We start from the raw sequence: 19,467 nt of genomic DNA, 5'->3' as shown, positions 1-19,467 counted from the left end.
CGTGAGCTACAGCTCACTTCATCGGATGCATTCTGTATTTTCCACTTCATGAAAGCTTATGCTCAAATAAATTTGTTAGTCTCTAAGGTGCCACAAGTACTCCTTTTCTTTTTGCGAATACAGACTAACACGGCTGCTACTCTGAAACATATACATTACAGTTGATTTCAGAGTCTGTAGATCAGGGTAAGAGCAGTGAAGTTAAATCTGCTAGCTTTTAATAAAAAGAAAAGGAGTACTTGTGGCACCTTAGAGACTAACCAATTTATTAGAACATAAGCTTTCGTGAGCTACAGCTCACTTCGGATGCATCCGAGGAAGTGAGCTGTAGCTCACGAAAGCTTATGCTCTAATAAATTGGTTAGTCTCTAAGGTGCCACAAGTACTCCTTTTCTTTTTGCGAATACAGACTAACACGGCTGCTACTCTAAAACCTGTCATTATGCAAAGCTTTTAATAAGTCTCTCTGGTACACCCAAAAGATGGGGGTCCTCAGTCCATTTTTCAAAGCTCACCTTGTTAGAAATCATAGTCCAGAAATGTGGGGCAGTAGCGAGGAAAGGAGATGATGTCACTGTTTCCAGTTTATACCCCCAGTCAGGGGTGAAAGTAAAACTGAGCTCTTACCGGTACGGGGCTGCTCTAGAAGGGGCGGGGCTGGGGGCAGTGTCCCCCAGCCAGCCCATCTGCACTGCTGGCCCGTGCCACCCACAGATCCAGCGGCGATTTAAAAGGCCCGGGGCTCCGGCAGCCACTGCCACTACGGAGCCCCAGGCCCTTTTAAATTGCAGCCCCAGGGCAGCTACTTCTTTCCTCTTTTGTGCCCCCCCCCAGTGGCGACTCTGCTGGGTTGTCACTGCCCCTTTTGCACCCCCCTATTGGCAGCCCTGCTGGCAGCACTTTAAAGTCAGTGGTACAGGCCAGTACTGGCAGCTACTTGTTACCAGTACGCTGTACCGCCTTACTTTCATCCCTGCCCCCATGGAAAAGTACTGGCTCAAACATGGAGCTATGCATCACATATTCCACCTGCCCTGCTGAGTCATGGGGCATCCATTGTCCATATGCTCTCTGAGGCGTCCTTGGGAGAGGCCCACTGGAAGAGTTGATTCTCCTTAAGGGCCCATCAACACATGGCTGGCTAGTCTTCATGTAAATCTGTCTTGTGGGTGTTACCCAGGAACACACGTTTAGTAATAAGCATACAGTAAAATTTCATAACTTCATACACAATGGTGAAATACACATTTCAGCAAGTTAACACTGTTCAACAGATCACAACTTCTCCACTGATACCTTACATGGCATATTTTGTACAAGATTTAGTGCAATTATGTAATGATGGTAACAATACTAGTGTAGATGATCAAATTCTTTTTTGTACAGGTTTCAGAGTAGCAGCCGTGTTAGTCTGTATTCGCAAAAAGAAAAGGAGTACTTGTGGCACTTTAGAGACTAACAAATTTATTAGAGCATAAGCTTTCGTGAGCTACAGCTCACTTCATCGGATGCATTTGGTGGAAAAACAGAGTGTTAGTCTCTAAGGTGCCACAAGTACTCCTTTTCTTTTTTGTACAGTGTCACACTATCCTCCTTATTTCTTTTTAGAACCCAGTTATATTTTTGGACTTCACAACATTCCCTGGCAACAAATTCCACAGTTTGACTGTGCATTGTGTGAAGAAGTACTTCCTTATGTTAGTTTTAAACCTGCTGCCTATTAATTTCATTGGGTAACCCCTGATTCTTGTAGTATGTGAAGGGGTCAAAAACACTTCCCTATCCACTTTATCCAGACCATTCATGATTTTATACACCTCTATCATATCCCCCCTTTTTAATCTTTTTTTCAAAACTGAATAGTCCTGGTCTTTTTAATCTTTCCATGTGGAAGCTGTTCCATATCCCTAATAATCTGTTTTCAGAGTAGCAGCCGTGTTAGTCTGTATTCACAAAAAGAAAAGGAGTACTTGTGGCACCTTAGAGACTAACAAATTTATTAGAGCATAAGCTTTCTTGAGTTCCGATGAAGAGAGCTGTAGCTCACGAAAGCTTATGCTCTAATAAATTTGTTAGTCTCTAAGGAGCCACAAGTACTCCTTTTCTTTTTGCTAATAATCTGTGTTGCTCTTCTCTGTACCCTTTCTAATTCTAATATATGTTTTTTGAAATGGGGTGACCAGAACTGCAGATAGTATTCAAGGTGTGGGATACTATGGAATTATATAGTGGCAGTATGATCTTTTCTGTCGTATTATCTTTCCCTTTCCTAATGGTTCCTAACATTGTTAGCATTTTTGACTACCACTGCATATTGAGCAGATGTTTCCACAGAACTATGTAAAAGAGCTCTTTCTTGGTAACAGTTAATTTATAACTCATCATTTTGTAAGTATGAGTACGATAATTTTTATCAACATTGAATTTCATCTGCCATTTTATTGCCTCATCACCCAGTTTTGTGAGCTCCCTTTATAGCTCTTTGCAGCAATGAGTAGTTTAGTGTCTTCTCCAAACTTTGCCACCTCACGGTTTGCCCCCTTTTCCAGATCACTTCTGAATATGTTAAACAGCACAGGTCCCAGTACAGCTCCTTGGGGGGGAACTTGCTATTTACCTCTTTATACTTAAGTTTTTAAAAGGTCCTTGTGCTAGGCACTGTTAGAAAACACAATAAAGGAGGTCTTAAATTTCAGGTCTGAAAATGATGTAGTACAGGCTGGAATCATAGGTTCTTATTCCAACAGGGCCACCTGAGGTCTTCAGCATTTTGAAGTAGCTAAATTGAGCATTAAGTAGTTAATATATGATGGGGCTTGGAATAAGACCGTGACAACAAGATCCTGTCTGTTCCTTTCTCTACACTAGTTGCAGCGTGCTATGGGCCAGCGTGCAGGACACTCTCCATCCCAAAAGTAGCTGCATCTCAGCGGTGCTTGAAAAATGGAATCTGTACAGGAGACACCTCTTACCACTCCCCTAAGCAAACTGCTATGCGTCTCTGCCCCAAAGAGCTCCCAGCCATACCAAATACAATTCTGGCGCAATCCCCCCACTTCTACTACAAAACCTCCTCTTTTGAACAACCCGTTGTTGTACAGTGGGTGCATGAGACATTTTATTGGACAGTAGGACTGTCGTGTCCCCCATAAAAGAAAGATGGGGCGGGTTAAAACTCACCAGATGGAGTCCAATTAAAGTGACATTGTATTTTTAAAACAGCGACTGACTCCTAACCATGGCATCCTCACGGTACCAGACCCTTCGCCCCGGCGATCGGGCCACGCCTCACTAGGGCGTCGCTGTCTCCCTCAGCTCGCCGGCAGGACTCGCACACTTCCACCCCAGGGCCGTCCCTGCTTTCACGCGGCCGGGCTGGGGCCGTGCGGAGGCCAGCGGCCGGGGCGCGAGGCTGCAGGGGTCCAGGTAGGGATGACGCCAAGGCCCGCGTCCCCGGGCCGGCGCGGTGCTGAGCATCCTAGCGCGCAGCGGGAGAGGGCGGAGCCCCCCGGCAGCTCCCCGCGCCCGGCTCTGCCGCGGAGCAGCGAGGCCGCGCCTGCCACAGCGGGCGCTCGATGACTCCGGACCCGATTGCACGGCCCTGAGCCGCGCCTCCCTACAGCCCGGCCTGTGGGTTGGCGTCGCCTCCGGCGCTGGAGGAAGCCGGCCGGGGCCGCGGCTTTTCCCGGCAGCAGGGCGGCAGCTCGCCCTGCGGATCCGGAACGGGAGAGTCGCCAGCTAGCTCCGTGCGGGCCAGGTAACCCGAGCCGGGGGGAGCTCTGCCAGCCCCTCCCCCCGAGGCTGGGGCATGGGGGGGGCTGAAAGGGGCAGGAGCTCTGCCAGCCCCTCCCCCCGAGGCTGGGGCATGGGGGGCGCTGAAAGGGGCAGGAGCTCTGGCAGCCCCTCCCCCCGAGGCTGGGGCATGGGGGGCGCTGAAAGGGGCAGGAGCTCTGCCAGCCCCTCCCCCCGAGGCTGGGGCATGGGGGGGCTGAAAGGGGCAGGAGCTCTGCCAGCCCCTCCCCCCGAGGCTGGGGCATGGGGGGCGCTGAAAGGGGCAGGAGCTCTGGCAGCCCCTCCCCCCGAGGCTGGGGCATGGGGGGGGGCTGAAAGGGGCAGGAGCTCTGCCAGCCCCTCCCCCCGAGGCTGGGGCATGGGGGGGCTGAAAGGGGCAGGAGCTCTGCCAGCCCCTCCCCCCTAGGCTGGGGTATGGGGGGGTCTGAAGAGGGTAGGAGCTCGCTAGCCCCCGCCCCCCACAGGCTGGGGTATGGGGGAATTCAAGGGGTTGGAGCTCTGCCTGCCCCCGCCCATTTGGTCTGGGTGGCTGAAGGGGGCCCCTCCCCGTGGGCTGGGGATGGAGTTGAAGGGGGCCGGCGACCTGTTGTGAGATGCAGCTGGCTGTTCTTGGTCGGGAGGGGTGAGGTGATGCTAAAAAAGTGTGTTGAATTCCTGCCAGGTTTCCTTGGTCCAGGAAGGTGGAAGGATGTCTCGACTTCAAAGAGTGATCAGATCCTGTCAGGAACCTCAGTAAAGGTGAGGGTGATGAAAAGAGTCCAGGAGCTTTTCTTTCTTTCCACGCTCAGGGCATGGGTGATAAGTGGAGGCGGTGAGGTCATGCTCGACCTCCACACCCATGTCAGAGAAAGGGACAAGAATGGCAGAGCTGGCTTATGTATTTCTTTGGGGAAAGTGTCTGTCTTGCTGGGATTCGGAACTTGCGTGCCCTCTCCACACAGAAGAACCTACGCTAGTGGTTCTCAAACTTTTGTACTGGTGACCCCTTTCACACAGCTAGCCTCTGAGTGCAACCCCTCCCCCCTATAAGCTAAAAACACTTTTTTATATTTAATGCTATTATAAGTACTGGAGGCGAAGTGGGGTTTGGGGTGGAGGCTGACAGCTTGCGACCCCCCCATGTAATAACCTCATGACCCCCTGAGGGGTCCTGACCCCTTTTTGAGAACTCTTGACCAATGCAGTCTGATGGTCTGTCAATAACCATATTTATTTATCAACAATAAAAAGCAGAGAGAAATAAACCTAACTCCTCTTCCCCTTGTAGTTGCTGCTGATAAGACTGCTTAGACTGACAGTCATCTCTGTATGTGTGAAATTCTAACCACAGAGCAGAAAGAAAGTGAAATAAAGCTCATTCTTTGCTGGATAGTTTCCCAGGGTTTCCAAGCTTTTTCCAAATTAGTTTCACTAAAGGGAGGAGGATAGAAGTGTCATTTCACGAGAGAGACAGTGCCACTTTATTTTCTATTCCTACTTTCATGTGTATTGAATCCCAAAATGCTTTTATGCAAGTAAGTAATACAGAGGGCTTGAGAAAGAAAGAGGTATTGGCAGAAAAGAATAGGTTTTTAATTGAAATGAGGTTGATGCCCTGTTTTGTTATAGGTAGGCTGTTACAGATAACAGGCGCTGCAGAAGACAAACACCCCCATGCTGTGAGTATGTTAGGGTTTGGGAGTGTTTATTTTGGATTTTTAAAAATATGCCACAGGGGGTAGCAGCATTGGAAGTGCTAGTATAGACAAGGCTCCTGCAACTGTTGGCATTTTGAAAACCTCGTCCAGTCTTGCCCAGGGCAGGTCTAAGTGATGCCAGAGTTCGGTACAAGGGCTCCTGATATTTCTTCAGTTTGTGGAGCTTTACCTGTGTGGTGATAGTATGAATTTTGGAGAAGGGGAGAAATTCCTAAAACCCTAGTGTAGTCAAGGCTACAGTGATGAGATTGTTTGGGGGGGGGGTGTATGTGTGCAGATAATGGGGTTGTGATATGCGGGAAGGGATTAGAAAGTGTCAATGTGTAGATTTAAGGGTATTTGCTTTCTTTTTGATGCTTCTGTAATATGAAGCTGGAATTATTCAAGTCTTAAGTAAATAACTGTTTTGTTTTTAAATATTTCTCTAAATTTGGTTGGATTTTATTTTTAAGGGGGGATAAAATGCTTTTGGTTATTTAGATCTTTTAAGTTGTAAATGCTGAACCTATGGCAAAAATTGTCTTGCCATTTTCATAAAGATAGATATAAACAATCAGGAGATGTATCTGTCTTTTGTGGTTTGTCATGTTTAAGTATTTATAATGAGTTGTATTTAATCAGAAATTAGTTGTGTAGAAATGTTGGATTGTTCCAGTTTTTAATTTATTAATTGATAGTTCTCTTTCTTTAAGTTTTGTGTTAATTCATTGCTATGATGTTAAGTCTAATGTTACTTAATGTTAATGTTTTTCAACCTTTTTGATACTAGGGACCAGCTTGCTGCCTTCCTAAACTGTGTCAGGGAAATCTCAGGGACTACGTCTGCTCCACACACCAGTTGTTGAGAAACAATCGTATCCCAATACAGTTGGAGCCTAGAATACTGCACCTTTAACTTAGAGGTGTGATGTCCTGAATGATTTTGGTAGAAGTAAATATGGTATCTGAGAATCTTAGGTCCTGATCCTGCAAACAGTTCCATGTGTGTTTAACTTCATGCATGTGACTATAGTACTACTCATGCATCAAATCAAGCATGTGTGTAAGTATTTGCAACATCAGAACCTTTTTGTAGTCTTATGGGGTATCTACTCAGTAACAAAGCGTAAAAATTAATTTTTTCAGTATATGATGCCTCTGATCTGTTTTGAAATGTTCAGAATCCATATAGGTGACTTTTTCTTTAAAATTGATTTCATTCTGTTGTTTGATTTTTCTACTGATGCTGAAATATTCAAAATATTAACCTTTAGTAAACAGTTTATTTCATTTCTTATATTTGTTTGATTGAGTGGAAGCATACGTTAAATTCACCCATTTAGCCATAGAATGAGAGAGCAAGAATGAATCGCAAAGCTCTGAAAACAAACCATACTTGGACAGGCCAATGCATATCCAGTCATAGCAGCAACAGTCTGTAATTACATTTTGTGGTTCTGTGCAGTGAGAATTTTAAGGTTTTGTCTACAGAGAAAAGGCACAGCATTACTGTTTAGAAAGCATAATGCTGAGGACATTGACACCTCCCACGTGATATTAAGGAAAGAGAAGTCGGTGGGATAAAAACAAAATATTTAGAGCTTTCCTTGCAGTCGTTCTTTATTTAGTTTTGCTTTACCTTATTGCTGGTGTTTAATCAGATTTTTTTGTCTTGGATGCTTTTTCTGTACGTAGGTGGGTAATTGTTGTCACACCATTTTGAGCAATCTGAGTTTGCTTTGACTTTGTTTAGACTTATCAAAAATGTGTATAGCATTGGGATATGTCTGTTTAAATGCAGTGTTGTCCATGTTTAAAGTTCAAATTGTTTTAGCAGCAAGGATGTTGTATTTGTCATTTAAATCATCAAGATCTACTTCTTAATACTTCTTATTGATGTGTTAGAATTCTATCCTTTGTTAAATATTTAAACTGGTTGAATCCTATTTATATTATATTATGTCACACTCTTGGCTACCTAAGGATGCAGTCTTGCATTCCTTGTGCAATCTAATCTCCCTTTGAAGTCTGCAGGAGTTCGGTATTTGCAGACAGGACAGGATTGGACTCTGAATCTGTTTGGATTTTGGTCTGGTAGATAATGTTTGAGACTAAAATCAGGATACATGCTTTAATGCATTTAGTTAAAAAATTTGGGACAGCATCTGCTGTCAGTTAACAGTCATGCAACTTCAATGAAATTGTCCTGTTTGTTAGCACATGTTTTGACCCATCAGATGAATATAAATACACTCCACCCAATTTTTATTTTAATGAAAAAGCTTGAGAAGTCATATAGAAGCAGTGTTTTTGTTTTGAAGACTTTATAGATAGGTATGTTTAAGTGCTTAAATTAGGTTTGAGCATTGATTGTCTTGTCATGCAGTTGACTAAGAAGTAACGATCACCCTATTAAACTTTTACAACAACCCTGAAGAAATAAAATTGATTAAAAATGTTAATGACCACAGACTAAATGCCTGAGATCGGAAGACCCAATATATTGGTTACATTTCTTAGATTAGTGTTAGAGAACCTAAAGCTTTAAGAAGAAACATGTTACTGCAAACTAGTGAAAATATTTCTACTTTGGACTTCCCAAGACCTTGCACTGATGAACAGATACTTGCTATTAGATAATTTGAGTGGCGTTTTGATTTTGGCAGGTTGTTGTGGGTTGTTTGTTTTGTTTGTTTGTTTTTGGTAGCCTGGCTATGTTGATTTTTGATTGTCTAGCTTACAGAATATATGATTAGTTTCAGGTTAGCATCCATTTTTCATTACGGCAGGAATGTGGGATAGGCGTGTAGGGGAGAGTTCCATCAGTTTATTGATTGAATATTTACTTTTATACCAAATTTATTGCATACATATTTCAGAATTTAATGTTCAATATTTGTCTGAAAATAATGTGTAAGGTAATATTTATTATGAGTAAATTACTGCAGCTCTTACACTTTGCTTTGAATTTTTACTACTAAGGAGAGGCAGTTGATAATGATTTACTAGATTTTTATCTGAATGTAGTGTCTAGGCACTCAAATCTTAATTGAATATGAAGAGTCATTACTGTCAACTTCTCAGAAAAAGGCAGTAATGAGTGATCAAATGTTTTTTATTCATAAATAGGAAACCTGCAGGTTTGAAAGGAAATTTTTAAATACTGTAAAATAATCACTGTCTACTAGTTTCCATTATTAATCAGTGATCACTCTTGGAATAGTGGACCATGATTAAAATCTCAACATTTGAGTATGGGAGGTTGGTAGGGATGTTTCATTTGTTTTGAGCAGAAAAAATAAAAACTATCTGTGGAAAAAAATCATAAAATTGCCATTGTTGCTTAGTAATTGAAAATTGCAGTTCATTAACGTCAGATATCCTTGTTACACCGTCACATCTGGAGTAAGACAGTAATCAGTGGTAGATCTGGAGTGCTTGTTTCAGCAAGGGTGTGTTTAAAGCACAAGTGGGTTTTCCGCCACAGATGAAAGTCCAAAGCTGAGACTCATTATCTGCCCTATCTTGAATTTTACCTTGTCTGTGGCTTAGTCTAACCCTGGAATGAATAATATTTGGATGTTCTTGTTCAGTTGCTAAAGGTAACTTCTCCAAATGTCTCTGGCCCTGGTTTACCAATTCTTTTCTCTTTGAAGAATATAAACAAGTAATGTATTTCACTTTGCTGATGTAAGATGTCGGGTTCTGGAAACTTAACTATTGTTGGTTTTTTTTTTTTTTTTTTTTTTTTTTTTTTTTTTTTTTGGTGTTTTGATGCTGTAAACTCTGCACACTGAAGTAATTGTGGAATTTATAAATCTGGTGCCCATTCACTAGGAACTTTTCTTCTGGGAATATGTTCTGACTCAGCCTTGAAAAATTCTACCTGCCAATTTGACAAGCAAAATGTCTTTCCATTAACATCTTTGCTGTGGTAATGAATGGTGGGTGGGTATATTTTCTGCCTTGGTTAGTAAATCTTCATGACTCTGCAAGGATGTTATAACTATAAAACAAACTTGACAGCTCATGTAGAGAGAGCGTATTTAGAATGACACTGTGATCTAGAGCTGTTTGGGAGATATATTTTGTGAGTTTTTCTTCTGTTTTTTAGCAACATTTTCTGATTGGATGTATTTTTTTTTAACTAATTACTAAAGATGCTTGTTTAGGATACCACAACTTTCAAATAGCATATACTTAAAAGTGATATTTTAAAGAACATTTTTGTATTAAAAACAACTTAAGGAACCCCATTGACTTGAAGAGTTGAAGGGCTGTCTGCATGGATCCAGTTGCAAACCCAGGCCCTAAGTTGATAAATGTAGATGATTATTTAGGAGCAAATACAAGAGGACAGTAGACCTAACTAGTTAGGGGAATCAGTTATTGTGTCTTTATTTACAGAATAACCAGCTTTTTTCCTTTGGCCTGCATGTGCCTTTTTTGTTTGAAGAATAAATATGCTTTCAAAGTGAATTGCATATGTAGCTTTTCATTTAATAAAATCTTCATTTTTCTTTTCTCACTGAGTTTTTCCCAAAATTTTTAAATTCCAGGTTGAGCAAAATCACAACCTTGATATTCCCCCAACCTTAAGGAAATTCCATAAAAGTATACCTGTGTCATATGTGCACACACACTTGTATCCTTTTATTATATGCTCTGTGGGGTTGAGGTGTTTCTTCGTACATTTGGAAAGTAGCTAGCACTTTTGAGCATGACTACAATAAAAATAATTAATAATATTAGGATCCAACTTTTCCTTACACCATATGTTGACATCCCACAGTGGACTGTCATTCCTCCATCCTTGATTTTTGTATCCATGCTCCTTTCTGACTAGCACCAGCATGTTGCAATAGACATTACGTTTCCTCACTACTCTCCTTACTTGGAAAGCCAGATCAGTACCCTCTTCTGATTTTCTTTTTCATGTTAGTGGAGTTTCCAGAGGCTGTAAAGGTTCAGAATAAGTGGTAGGTTGTGGCAGGCACACTAGAGGTGTAGTAGGAAGGGTGTCGTAGATACACTAAGGTGAGGGGAACCTGCTCATATTCAGCCCAAAAAAAGTCTTGGAAGGCTCACAGGATGTATTGTTTGGAAGCTTTGATTACAAAAGGAATGCATTGGTGTCTAAAAAATGTGAAAAGTCTCCTACCCTTTTGGCTTTAAAACAGTATTCATTCATTCGAGTATTAGAATTATTCTTGGGAGAGCAGGAGTCTGGAAAGATCCATCCTGATCTTTTGCATCAAAGTCCACTATATTGTTCACAGATGCTTCAGAAACCCCTTAGTCATCTTTGCTAGTTACCCTCTTTGTTGACTCATATGTCAGTTCCTCTTTGCTTTTATTATTAGCACATTAAACCAGTTTGAAGATTTTGAAATAATCATATGAATTTGTAATACTTTTTATATGTTGATACGTATTTCCTTGTGTGTGGGTTTATTTTTGCAAGTCCCATGAATAAATCAAAGAGTGTATCCTTCTAGAATCATAGCCAGGATATTACTTTAGCTGTGGTCTCCCCCCTCCCCTTTTTGGGGGTGGGGGGGTTATAAACAATTTAAAAGTTGCATATAACATAAACAGAGAAAAGAGATTGTGTCATAAACTACTGTAGTGAAATGTATTAAATTTTAGGTGGAATACAAAGAAATAATATATAGACCCTTTGAATGTTTTATGTAGGAGCTGTTCAGTGTTGTGATTTTTGGTAGGTGCTTTGAGATAGAAACCAGAAGTAATAGTCAGAACTTCTGAAGCTAGGTTTTTGTTGTTGTATTCCATGAGTAGGGCAGTATTTCTTGGTCTTCATGTGCTCTGGGTTTCATATTTTATTGCTGAGTAGTAGGGTTCTTGATATCCTTCATCCAAGCTGACTCGAAGGGGGAGAGACTGGATTTCCATTGCAGAGTAATGCTGCATTTGATAAGAAGTCCCAGATAGAAGAATCTATTTTTTTATTCCTTTGAAGAGATTTTTTTTAGAATACATTTTATTAATATATTGTTTAATATATGAGAATAAGCTATAACTTAACTATTTTTTTGTATTTTTACAATTTTTTTATACATGAGAATCTTCTTTGACTGTTTTTGGGTGCCAGATTTTGCAAAGCAAATGACGCTAGAAATTTGAATTTGAGATCCTTTTGGTTAGCAAAAAACTGCCGCTTGTAATCATCTTTTAAGATGACTTGGAATTGACTGTGGTAGGTGATTTACAAAAGCGTAGCTAGAAACATGCATTGGATGAGAATTGAGATTGTGCAAAAATTGTGTGTAGTATTTCCACACTGTAACAAAGAAGAAACTTTGCCCAAATATGGAATGAAAAGTTTAATCCTCTAGCTCATAGAGAAAAATGTAAAGTGGATACAATTAATTTATATGAATACTCTACTTATAGAGTAAGAATGCTAGCAAGCTGTGAAAGTACATGTAAATAAGCAATTTATATATATAATTAGCCACTTAAATATTTATTTTGGCTATCAATTTCTAGTGTAGTACATTGTCAAGCTGCCTGGTATTTCAGGTATATTTCAAATAATAAATTATATATGACTAATTTCCTTAGGGAGTAAGAGGTGGGCAAAATGTGTTGAGGGTAATAAAGATAACCTGCTGCTGTGCATATGACAAGCTGAGCACTAAATTATTTAGCACTCCTTTGTGTTACCCATTTGCTGCTTGATATATCATTTTACAGTACAGTATTGCTGCTGCATAGAAATAAATGCATGTTCAGCAGTCTTAATGACCTCTGGAAAGGATAATTTGTTTGGGAGTTTAAGATGCGACACTAGCATTTTACTGCAGGCTCAAAGAATATTTTTGTTTATGATAGATACAAAATTTCTTACCAAATCATATATTTTTGCTTATAAAACCTATGTGACATTCCTGTAGGATAACAAGTACATGTTTAGAATTGGTTTTTATTAAATTTGTTTTTAATTATGTTTGGAGGGTGTTAGACCCAAATATAGTTTTTGAAGGACTGGTGCAGCAAAGAATCTGAATGCAATTTGTATTGAATTCATTTCTTATTATTTAACTTGTAAAAATAAATTTTCATATTATTTAACAGGAATTTTTAAAAAAAAGACCATCTCAGGAGTTTCTTTAAGATTAAAATTAAGTCCCTGTGTATTACGGATAGCTATATTAGTAGAGTAATGCACTAGGCCTTTATGTGAAATGGGGTTTATATCTAGCCAGGGCATAAATTAACATGAGCTTTAATCTCTGTTTTTATCCCATGATTTTTAGTGCCCGATCAGTGAACTTTACTATAGATTACAAAATGTGTCACAATTGGGCTTGAATAACCATCATTTTTCAGTAGATACTCAACAAGGTACTGGAATTTCAAAAGAGAGTTGTAGGTGAACTGGTAGCTTTGTGAGCAAGCTTACCTTGCAAATTCTGTACTATATCGGTCTTTAATCAGCATGTTATATTAGATTTCAGAGTAGCAGCTGTATTAGTCTGTATCCACAAAAAGAACAGGAGTACTTATGGCACTTTAGAGATTAACAGATTTATTTGAGCACTATCAGTCTCTCACTTCCGTGAGTATAAATATGAACAAGTGCAGCCGAATAAAATATTTAATAATATGTTTGTCCATGTGCATTGGTTACTCTTTTACTCTGAAAATTAGTGTTAATATCAGTAAGCTAAGATTGAAATGTGGTATGATTTCTCTTTTTTAGGAGTTCTTCTGATTCAGTCACTCGAGATTGATGAGCTACAGCTCTGGGTGTCTTAATCTGTAGTCTTTGAGGAGAGAGATTTCAAGGAATGGAGTTGGCTCACAGTTTACTTCTTAATGAAGAGGCATATAACCAGCTTGGTGAATTTCAGAAGGCAGAGTTCATTTTTGAATGGTTGAGATTTTTGGAAAAACTTTTACCAGTGACGAGCAGGGTAAGTATAATATAATTGGAAAGAAATAACATTCCTCAGAGAGCACTATTTTTCTCCATATCCCTTACTCCTTATACTAGGTGTTTTATAGCTAGGGTTAATTTTAAAGATATACTTGGATGATAATATTTTAGATCTTCTACATGATGTTCTTACTGAATTTTAAGCAAACAAAACTTTTTAAAACATTGCAGGGAATTTATGTTCTCTTCTATAAAACAGCTCTTTGAATCTGGTGAAAAAAATATTTCACAAGATTTCATCTTTTACAGGTTTAAATGAACAGCCTTTTTGTATTCTTTGTATTTCTGTATATCTGTAGTGTTGTGGTTTTTTTAATCAAAACAGTGTGAGAGCTGCTGCTTTTTTGTTTTATCTCCTGTACATACACAGAAAAAAGTTGAATTAAAAGTCTGTTTAGTGGCCATGTGATAGAATAAATACTACTGCTGCTACTGTTTAGGCAGTAGATCAGTGGTGATAACCCTTGAGCTGGAGAGCCTCTTCATCAATAAAAGTAGTTGGAGAAATAACTACAATGTGATGTTGTGATTGTTGCTTCATGTCCTTGCAGGAGAATGTCAGCACATCATGGCATAATTATTTTGTGGCTCTCTGTAGCTCCATCTGACATATTTCCTCTCTGGTTCCCTTTTTCTTATTGAGTGATGGAAGAGTTGGGTAGAGATCCTGCCAACTCTGGCTACTAGCCTCAGTATTGTCTTGAGTGTGTTAAGTGAGATGGCAATGCCCATATGATATATACTTTGTTCTGTCCAAGATTAGACTAAAGATCTCTGACGGAAACATAGAACTTTGAGAACTTTGTGCAGGGTCCCAAATGCGGCATGTGGCTCCAAAGCCAAAGGGTATACATTGCTGATCTAACTTATTAGTAAATTGATCTAGATAGTAGTCACTTAGGAACTTGGGTTAACTATGGTAGAAAATTGTAAAGTGTTATGATAGTTGCCAATTACAATTTCTCGCTCTTTTAAAGAGATAATACACAAATTGATATTTCCTTTAACCTCAACACTGTAGTCTTAATAGAGGAAAATATTTTTACTAAATACTGATATTTTTAATAACTTTTTTAATGTTTTTCCCAGTGTACATTTTCAATAGTTGTTTTTCTGCAAAGGTGCACTGTTTGTGTGTTCTCTTATGAATTATCTTATCTTTTTAAAGAGAGATGGTGAATGACACACAACCAATAAGAAATTACAGTTTTGTGTCAGAAGGATACAGCTACTCTGATGCTGATGAAAATATTCCTGGGAATAATACTAGAGAAAAGTGTAGATGTAAGAATCTATAACTGGCTCACATATTTCAGATTGTCTTCCATTCAGTGGAAAAGCTGGGTAAAAAAATTGACTTTATACATTGAGAATGTCAAACTAGCTGAAACAAAGCAATCCGGGGAGAAGTTAAAGATAATCATGCTTTAGTTTAACTGGTTACTAACTTTATTTCCAGGCTGACGTAAGGGAAAAACAGAAGAAACTGGCTGAACAGCTAATATCTTTGTTAAATAGTTCACCAGGCCCTCCTACCAGAAGGCTCATAGCCAAGAACCTAGCTACACTTTATAGTATTGGAGACACGTTCTCTGTTTACCAGACAGTTGACAAATGCAATGAACTCATTAGGAGCAAAGATGATTCACCAAGTTATCTACCCACAAAACTGTAAGTAAAAATCCCCCCAAACCTAGTAATAAAAATAACTGTCTTTTTATATCACATCTTACTAACTTTCAAAGACTTCTGAGCATTAAAAATAAAGACTAAACTAACATGAACACTGAAAGCAAATTCAAATTACACTCCTCCATATCAGAAGCACAGCAGTTTTATTTTTGATGTTTCATATGCTTCCTTTAGGATAGAATGGTGAATGATTTTAGTTATTTTGTTATATAAAATATATAAAAGTTACGTAAAATCCTCACTTTATTTTGTAGCTTTTTGATGTGCCACTTCAGTGTGATTTCTATCTTTGCAATTTTTGAATAAAAATCTCAGCTCTACTTTCTACATACAGTAGATCAATAGTTCACCATAGAAATAGACCATGAAGGCACAGTCAACTTGAAATATCTCACTTTTTTTTTCCTTTTTCAGAAGAAGCTTCTTGCTGTTCTCATAAACGTGATTTCAGATTATTTAGGTTAGGCGAATAGAGAGAGCATTGTTAGGAATCTGAGAGGTACCAAACAAAGCTATGCAATTGGACAAGCTAATGGCAGATAAAATTTAATGTAGACAAGCACAATGTTAATATGTGCAACAAGGAACAAAAGTTCTAAGTTAACTGTAGCAGCATAGGGTATGTCTACACAGCAACTAGACGCGTGTGGCTAGCCTGTGCCAGCCGACTTGGGCCGTGGGGCTGTTTCATTGCTGTGTAGAATTCCAGGCTTGTGCTGGAGCCAGAGCTCTGGGACCCTTCTACCTCACAGGGTCATAGAGCCTGGACTCTGGCCCAAGCCCAGAAGTCTACACAGCAGTGAAACAGCCTCACAGCCTGAGCCCTGCGAGCCCAAGCTGTCTGGCACACACCAGCCACAGATATCTTATTGCTTTGTAGACATACCCTTAAAGAAAACACCCGGGGGCATATCTACGTGGGGATGCTCAGGAAAGTTAATCTGAATTAACTGAAGGTGTGAATTTAAAATGGATTAACCCCTGTGAGGATGCTCTACTACTGTGGAATCTACTTAACTGAGATGACCTGTCGTGCAACCTTACAGGTTATATGATTAAGTCCTGTGTAGAACTTTTAAGCTCCACAGGGTCCATAGTCATCAGGCCATAGGTATTTCCACATATATTGTGGCTACTCCTGAGCTAACCTGAAGCCTTTGAGCTTCTGAGCTTAGAAACACCTTTCTTTAAAAGATCTACAGCAGCCCTTGGTTTCCTTGGAAATCCAGGGGTGGTCATTGAGAGAGACTGCATCTTGTATCTTAATGAAATTGTATGATAGTCTCCAGTTAGCATCTCTCTTTATCATTAGCAGTTGGTGGTAATATGTTAATTCACTATGAACCCCATTACGTAGATGTTTCAGTTAAGACAAAAATAATATATTCCTCTTAAAATGCATTTCTTTGTCTTGTTTAAGTATACACAGTTGACGGATTTGGAATGTGACAGTTTTAGGCTAGCATTTTTAGAGGGGCCTAAGGTAGCTGGTGCCCAGTTCCACTTGAATTTCAATGGGAGCGGAGTGCCTAACTGCCTTAGGCTCCATTGAAAATCCTCACTTTATTTACTTTGAACTACAACTCTTTTAAAAAAAAAAAAAAAAAAAAAAAAAAAAAAAAAGCCCGTAAGCATTGTATGCGGAGGGTTTTTTTTTTTTTTAGCACTTCACACTTACTTACAAAAAAGGATGATTCGCAATGTTGTGCTGCTCAATGAATTGTCATAGATGCTTTAGGTGCTGTTTGTTTGCATCTAGAATTGCAGTGCAACTTTAAGTGTATTGAACGTGGCTTTTTAGATGACATCTCCAAGTACAAGTTTTGGGGAGGAATTTGAGATGAAAGTCTTAAAACATATTGAAATGGAGGGGAAGTTACATTAAAGGGACAAAAACAGCACAGAATGAGAAGAAAATACCTATTAAGCATTCTTTTATACTGTAGATTATATACTGTAAATTTGCTTGCAGTATAACAGTTTAAGAAAGATTTTCACAATAAGATTGTCATGAGAAGTTGGTACTGTCTGGACTTGAGTATCAAATATAGAAAATAAAAGCCTGCAATTATGGGAGGGAAGCAGCCCTACCCTGGAGGCAGGCAAAGGAGCTTCATATATCCTGTACTCATGGCTCTTCTGGGTTGCAGCACTTGTGCACAGGAGGAGCTAGTATTTTTATTGAATATATTTGTATTCCATTGAGAAATTCTGCTAATAGCAGTGAATTAGTAGGCAACACATTGCTAGAAACTTTTGATTACTAGGGCCTATTCACATAACCTGTATTTATGTGAGTGATAGGGCAGTAAAATTAGTTGTGTGAGTAAATATTGCAAATGGTGTCATTAAATTAAAACTTAGTTCTTAGGGAAATTTTTGTTAACTTCGTCCCTACAATTAAAATTTGAAGGGTATAGGTTTGTTCTTTCTTGACGTTAGACTAATTAGAATAGTTTTTTCTTGCATCTATCAAACAAGCATTCATACAGGATGATGTTACCACTGTACTTTTTATGCCCAGCCAAATCATGGACAAAATTTAAATCTAATCTGTCAGTCTGTAAATTGCTGTAATAAGTCAATCAAGCAATAATGAAGTGGTCTTTGAAGAAAGTGGAATCTTTTTGATGAGAAATGGGAATTTTTCGTAATGTATTTTTGTCATTAGGGAATGACTGTTAATCTTAGTTTAAATGAGTTATTCTGAGAATGTTTTAACTCCCATATTGTAGAACTTTAGGTTTCCCAATTAAATGGAAGTATAATATTAGTTTAATGGATATTTTGGAGAATGTGCAATATTAATACATATTCAGTAGGGCTGGTTGAATAGCAAGACAGATGTGTAAAATATACTGTTTGATTTTGCTGATATTCATCAAAATTATTTGACCAATTATAAACCAGTCAATACCCCAAAAAAGTTTTCATTAAGAAATCACTGTAAGCAAAAACCCACTACTTACTGAAGAATATATTTTTTTGAATACTGTTTGTCTAGTCCTAATACTCAGCAAAAGCAAACATTGTTAAGCACTAACTGTAGTGCTTGAAAGTATACCTTATATCGAGTCCGCTAATCACTTATTTCCCCCTGAAATAAATTAACTTTGGAGCATGTGTTTTTTGGATGGGGAAGTTGTTCATATTTTCATTTGTTTCTTTCTGTTCCCTCATCAAATACTGGAATAGGTTAGTACTTTGAATTCTGGTACTTGAGTATTTAATACCTTTGGTGCAGGTGTGTACCACACTTTTCAAAGACCCATTTTTTCTCTGATGAATTTCAGTAATTCATTTGTATTACAGGACATTTCTGGGAAGTTGTAACACCCAATTGATTTTTTTTATTGTTAAAATATTTTGGGCTTGAATTTAAAAAAAAAATTGAAATAGATCAGCTGATTACTTCAGTCCTTCAGCTTCCTCTCTGTTGTTGCATTCATCTTCACAAGTTTGGATCTGCTTTGTTTTAGTGCTGCAGTGGTATGCTTGGGATATTTGTATAAAAAACTGGGGAGAATCTTGGGAAACAGCTTTACTGATACTATTGGAAATGTGCTTAAAGCAGTGAAGAATGCAGAGGTAAGGAACCACAAGTTTAAAAGATGTTTGCAGACAAAATTAATAGGCTGTGATGACTCTTAGTAGTGTGAAGAACAATGGGACAAGGTGAATGGTATAAAAAAAATCACAAAGTTGCTGTAGGTCATGCCATATAGAACCACCATCTGCAAATCCAAAAGAATTGTTAGAGAATTTATCTGTAATAATATCAATTGAGAAGGATGAATCACAATTATTGATAGTCCCCTTCATGAATGATCTTGATAAAATACAGTTTTGTATCGTTCATAAAACAACTACTCAATTACACTTTTTATTCCAAAGCTCAGTTCATAAAACTATCTTGAATTTTAATATGCATGTTAATCATTTCCAGTAGAACTTAGAAGAATAGGTCTTTTCTTTTGGTTACAAAGGGTAACAAATTGTCTGCTTTAATTCACCTTATCATGAATAGAGCTCTAAAAATAAAAGTACCAATATATTGCAAACATGTTTAAATAATCTGCATTTTCTTTTTTAGGGTTGTTAGTGTTGTAAAATATTTACATTTTCTTCCTTTTGTTTTATCAGTCTCAAGGTCGTTATGAGATCATGCTTAGTTTGCAAAATATACTGAATGGCTTAGGAGCTGCTGCTACCCCATGTCACAGAGATATTTACAAAGCTGCACGATCATGCTTAACAGATCGCTCTATGGCAGTTCGCTGTGCTGCTGCTAAGGTAAAGGGCCCATTAACTAACTGTTTTTAGTAATTAATCTTCTTAAAT

The 19,467-nt window shown here is 38.8% G+C and overlaps 1 protein-coding gene across 21 annotated transcripts in view; it reads left to right on the top strand.

Annotated features, from left to right (window-relative positions):
• The first annotated feature begins 3,120 nt into the window (after positions 1–3,120).
• HEATR5A (HEAT repeat containing 5A) overlaps positions 3,121–19,467 on the top strand; it is a 120,831-nt gene continuing 104,484 nt past the window's right edge. For 6 of the 21 annotated variants that reach the window (XM_043517002.1, XM_043516996.1, XM_043517001.1 and 3 more), the window contains exons 1-6: positions 3,567–3,757; positions 4,454–4,530; positions 13,198–13,411; positions 14,894–15,105; positions 18,606–18,714; positions 19,270–19,419. In XM_043517002.1, the coding sequence (XP_043372937.1) occupies positions 13,286–13,411; positions 14,894–15,105; positions 18,606–18,714; positions 19,270–19,419 (597 nt within the window). In that variant the 5' untranslated portion in view covers positions 3,567–3,757; positions 4,454–4,530; positions 13,198–13,285. The other 15 variants (XM_038404930.2, XM_038404919.2, XM_043517000.1 and 12 more) reach the window with 11 other exon arrangements.

Source organism: Dermochelys coriacea, chromosome 6 (assembly GCF_009764565.3).
Source record: "Dermochelys coriacea isolate rDerCor1 chromosome 6, rDerCor1.pri.v4, whole genome shotgun sequence".
Taxonomy (NCBI): Eukaryota; Metazoa; Chordata; order Testudines; family Dermochelyidae; genus Dermochelys; species Dermochelys coriacea.
This window is presented reverse-complemented; position numbering and strand designations above follow the sequence as displayed.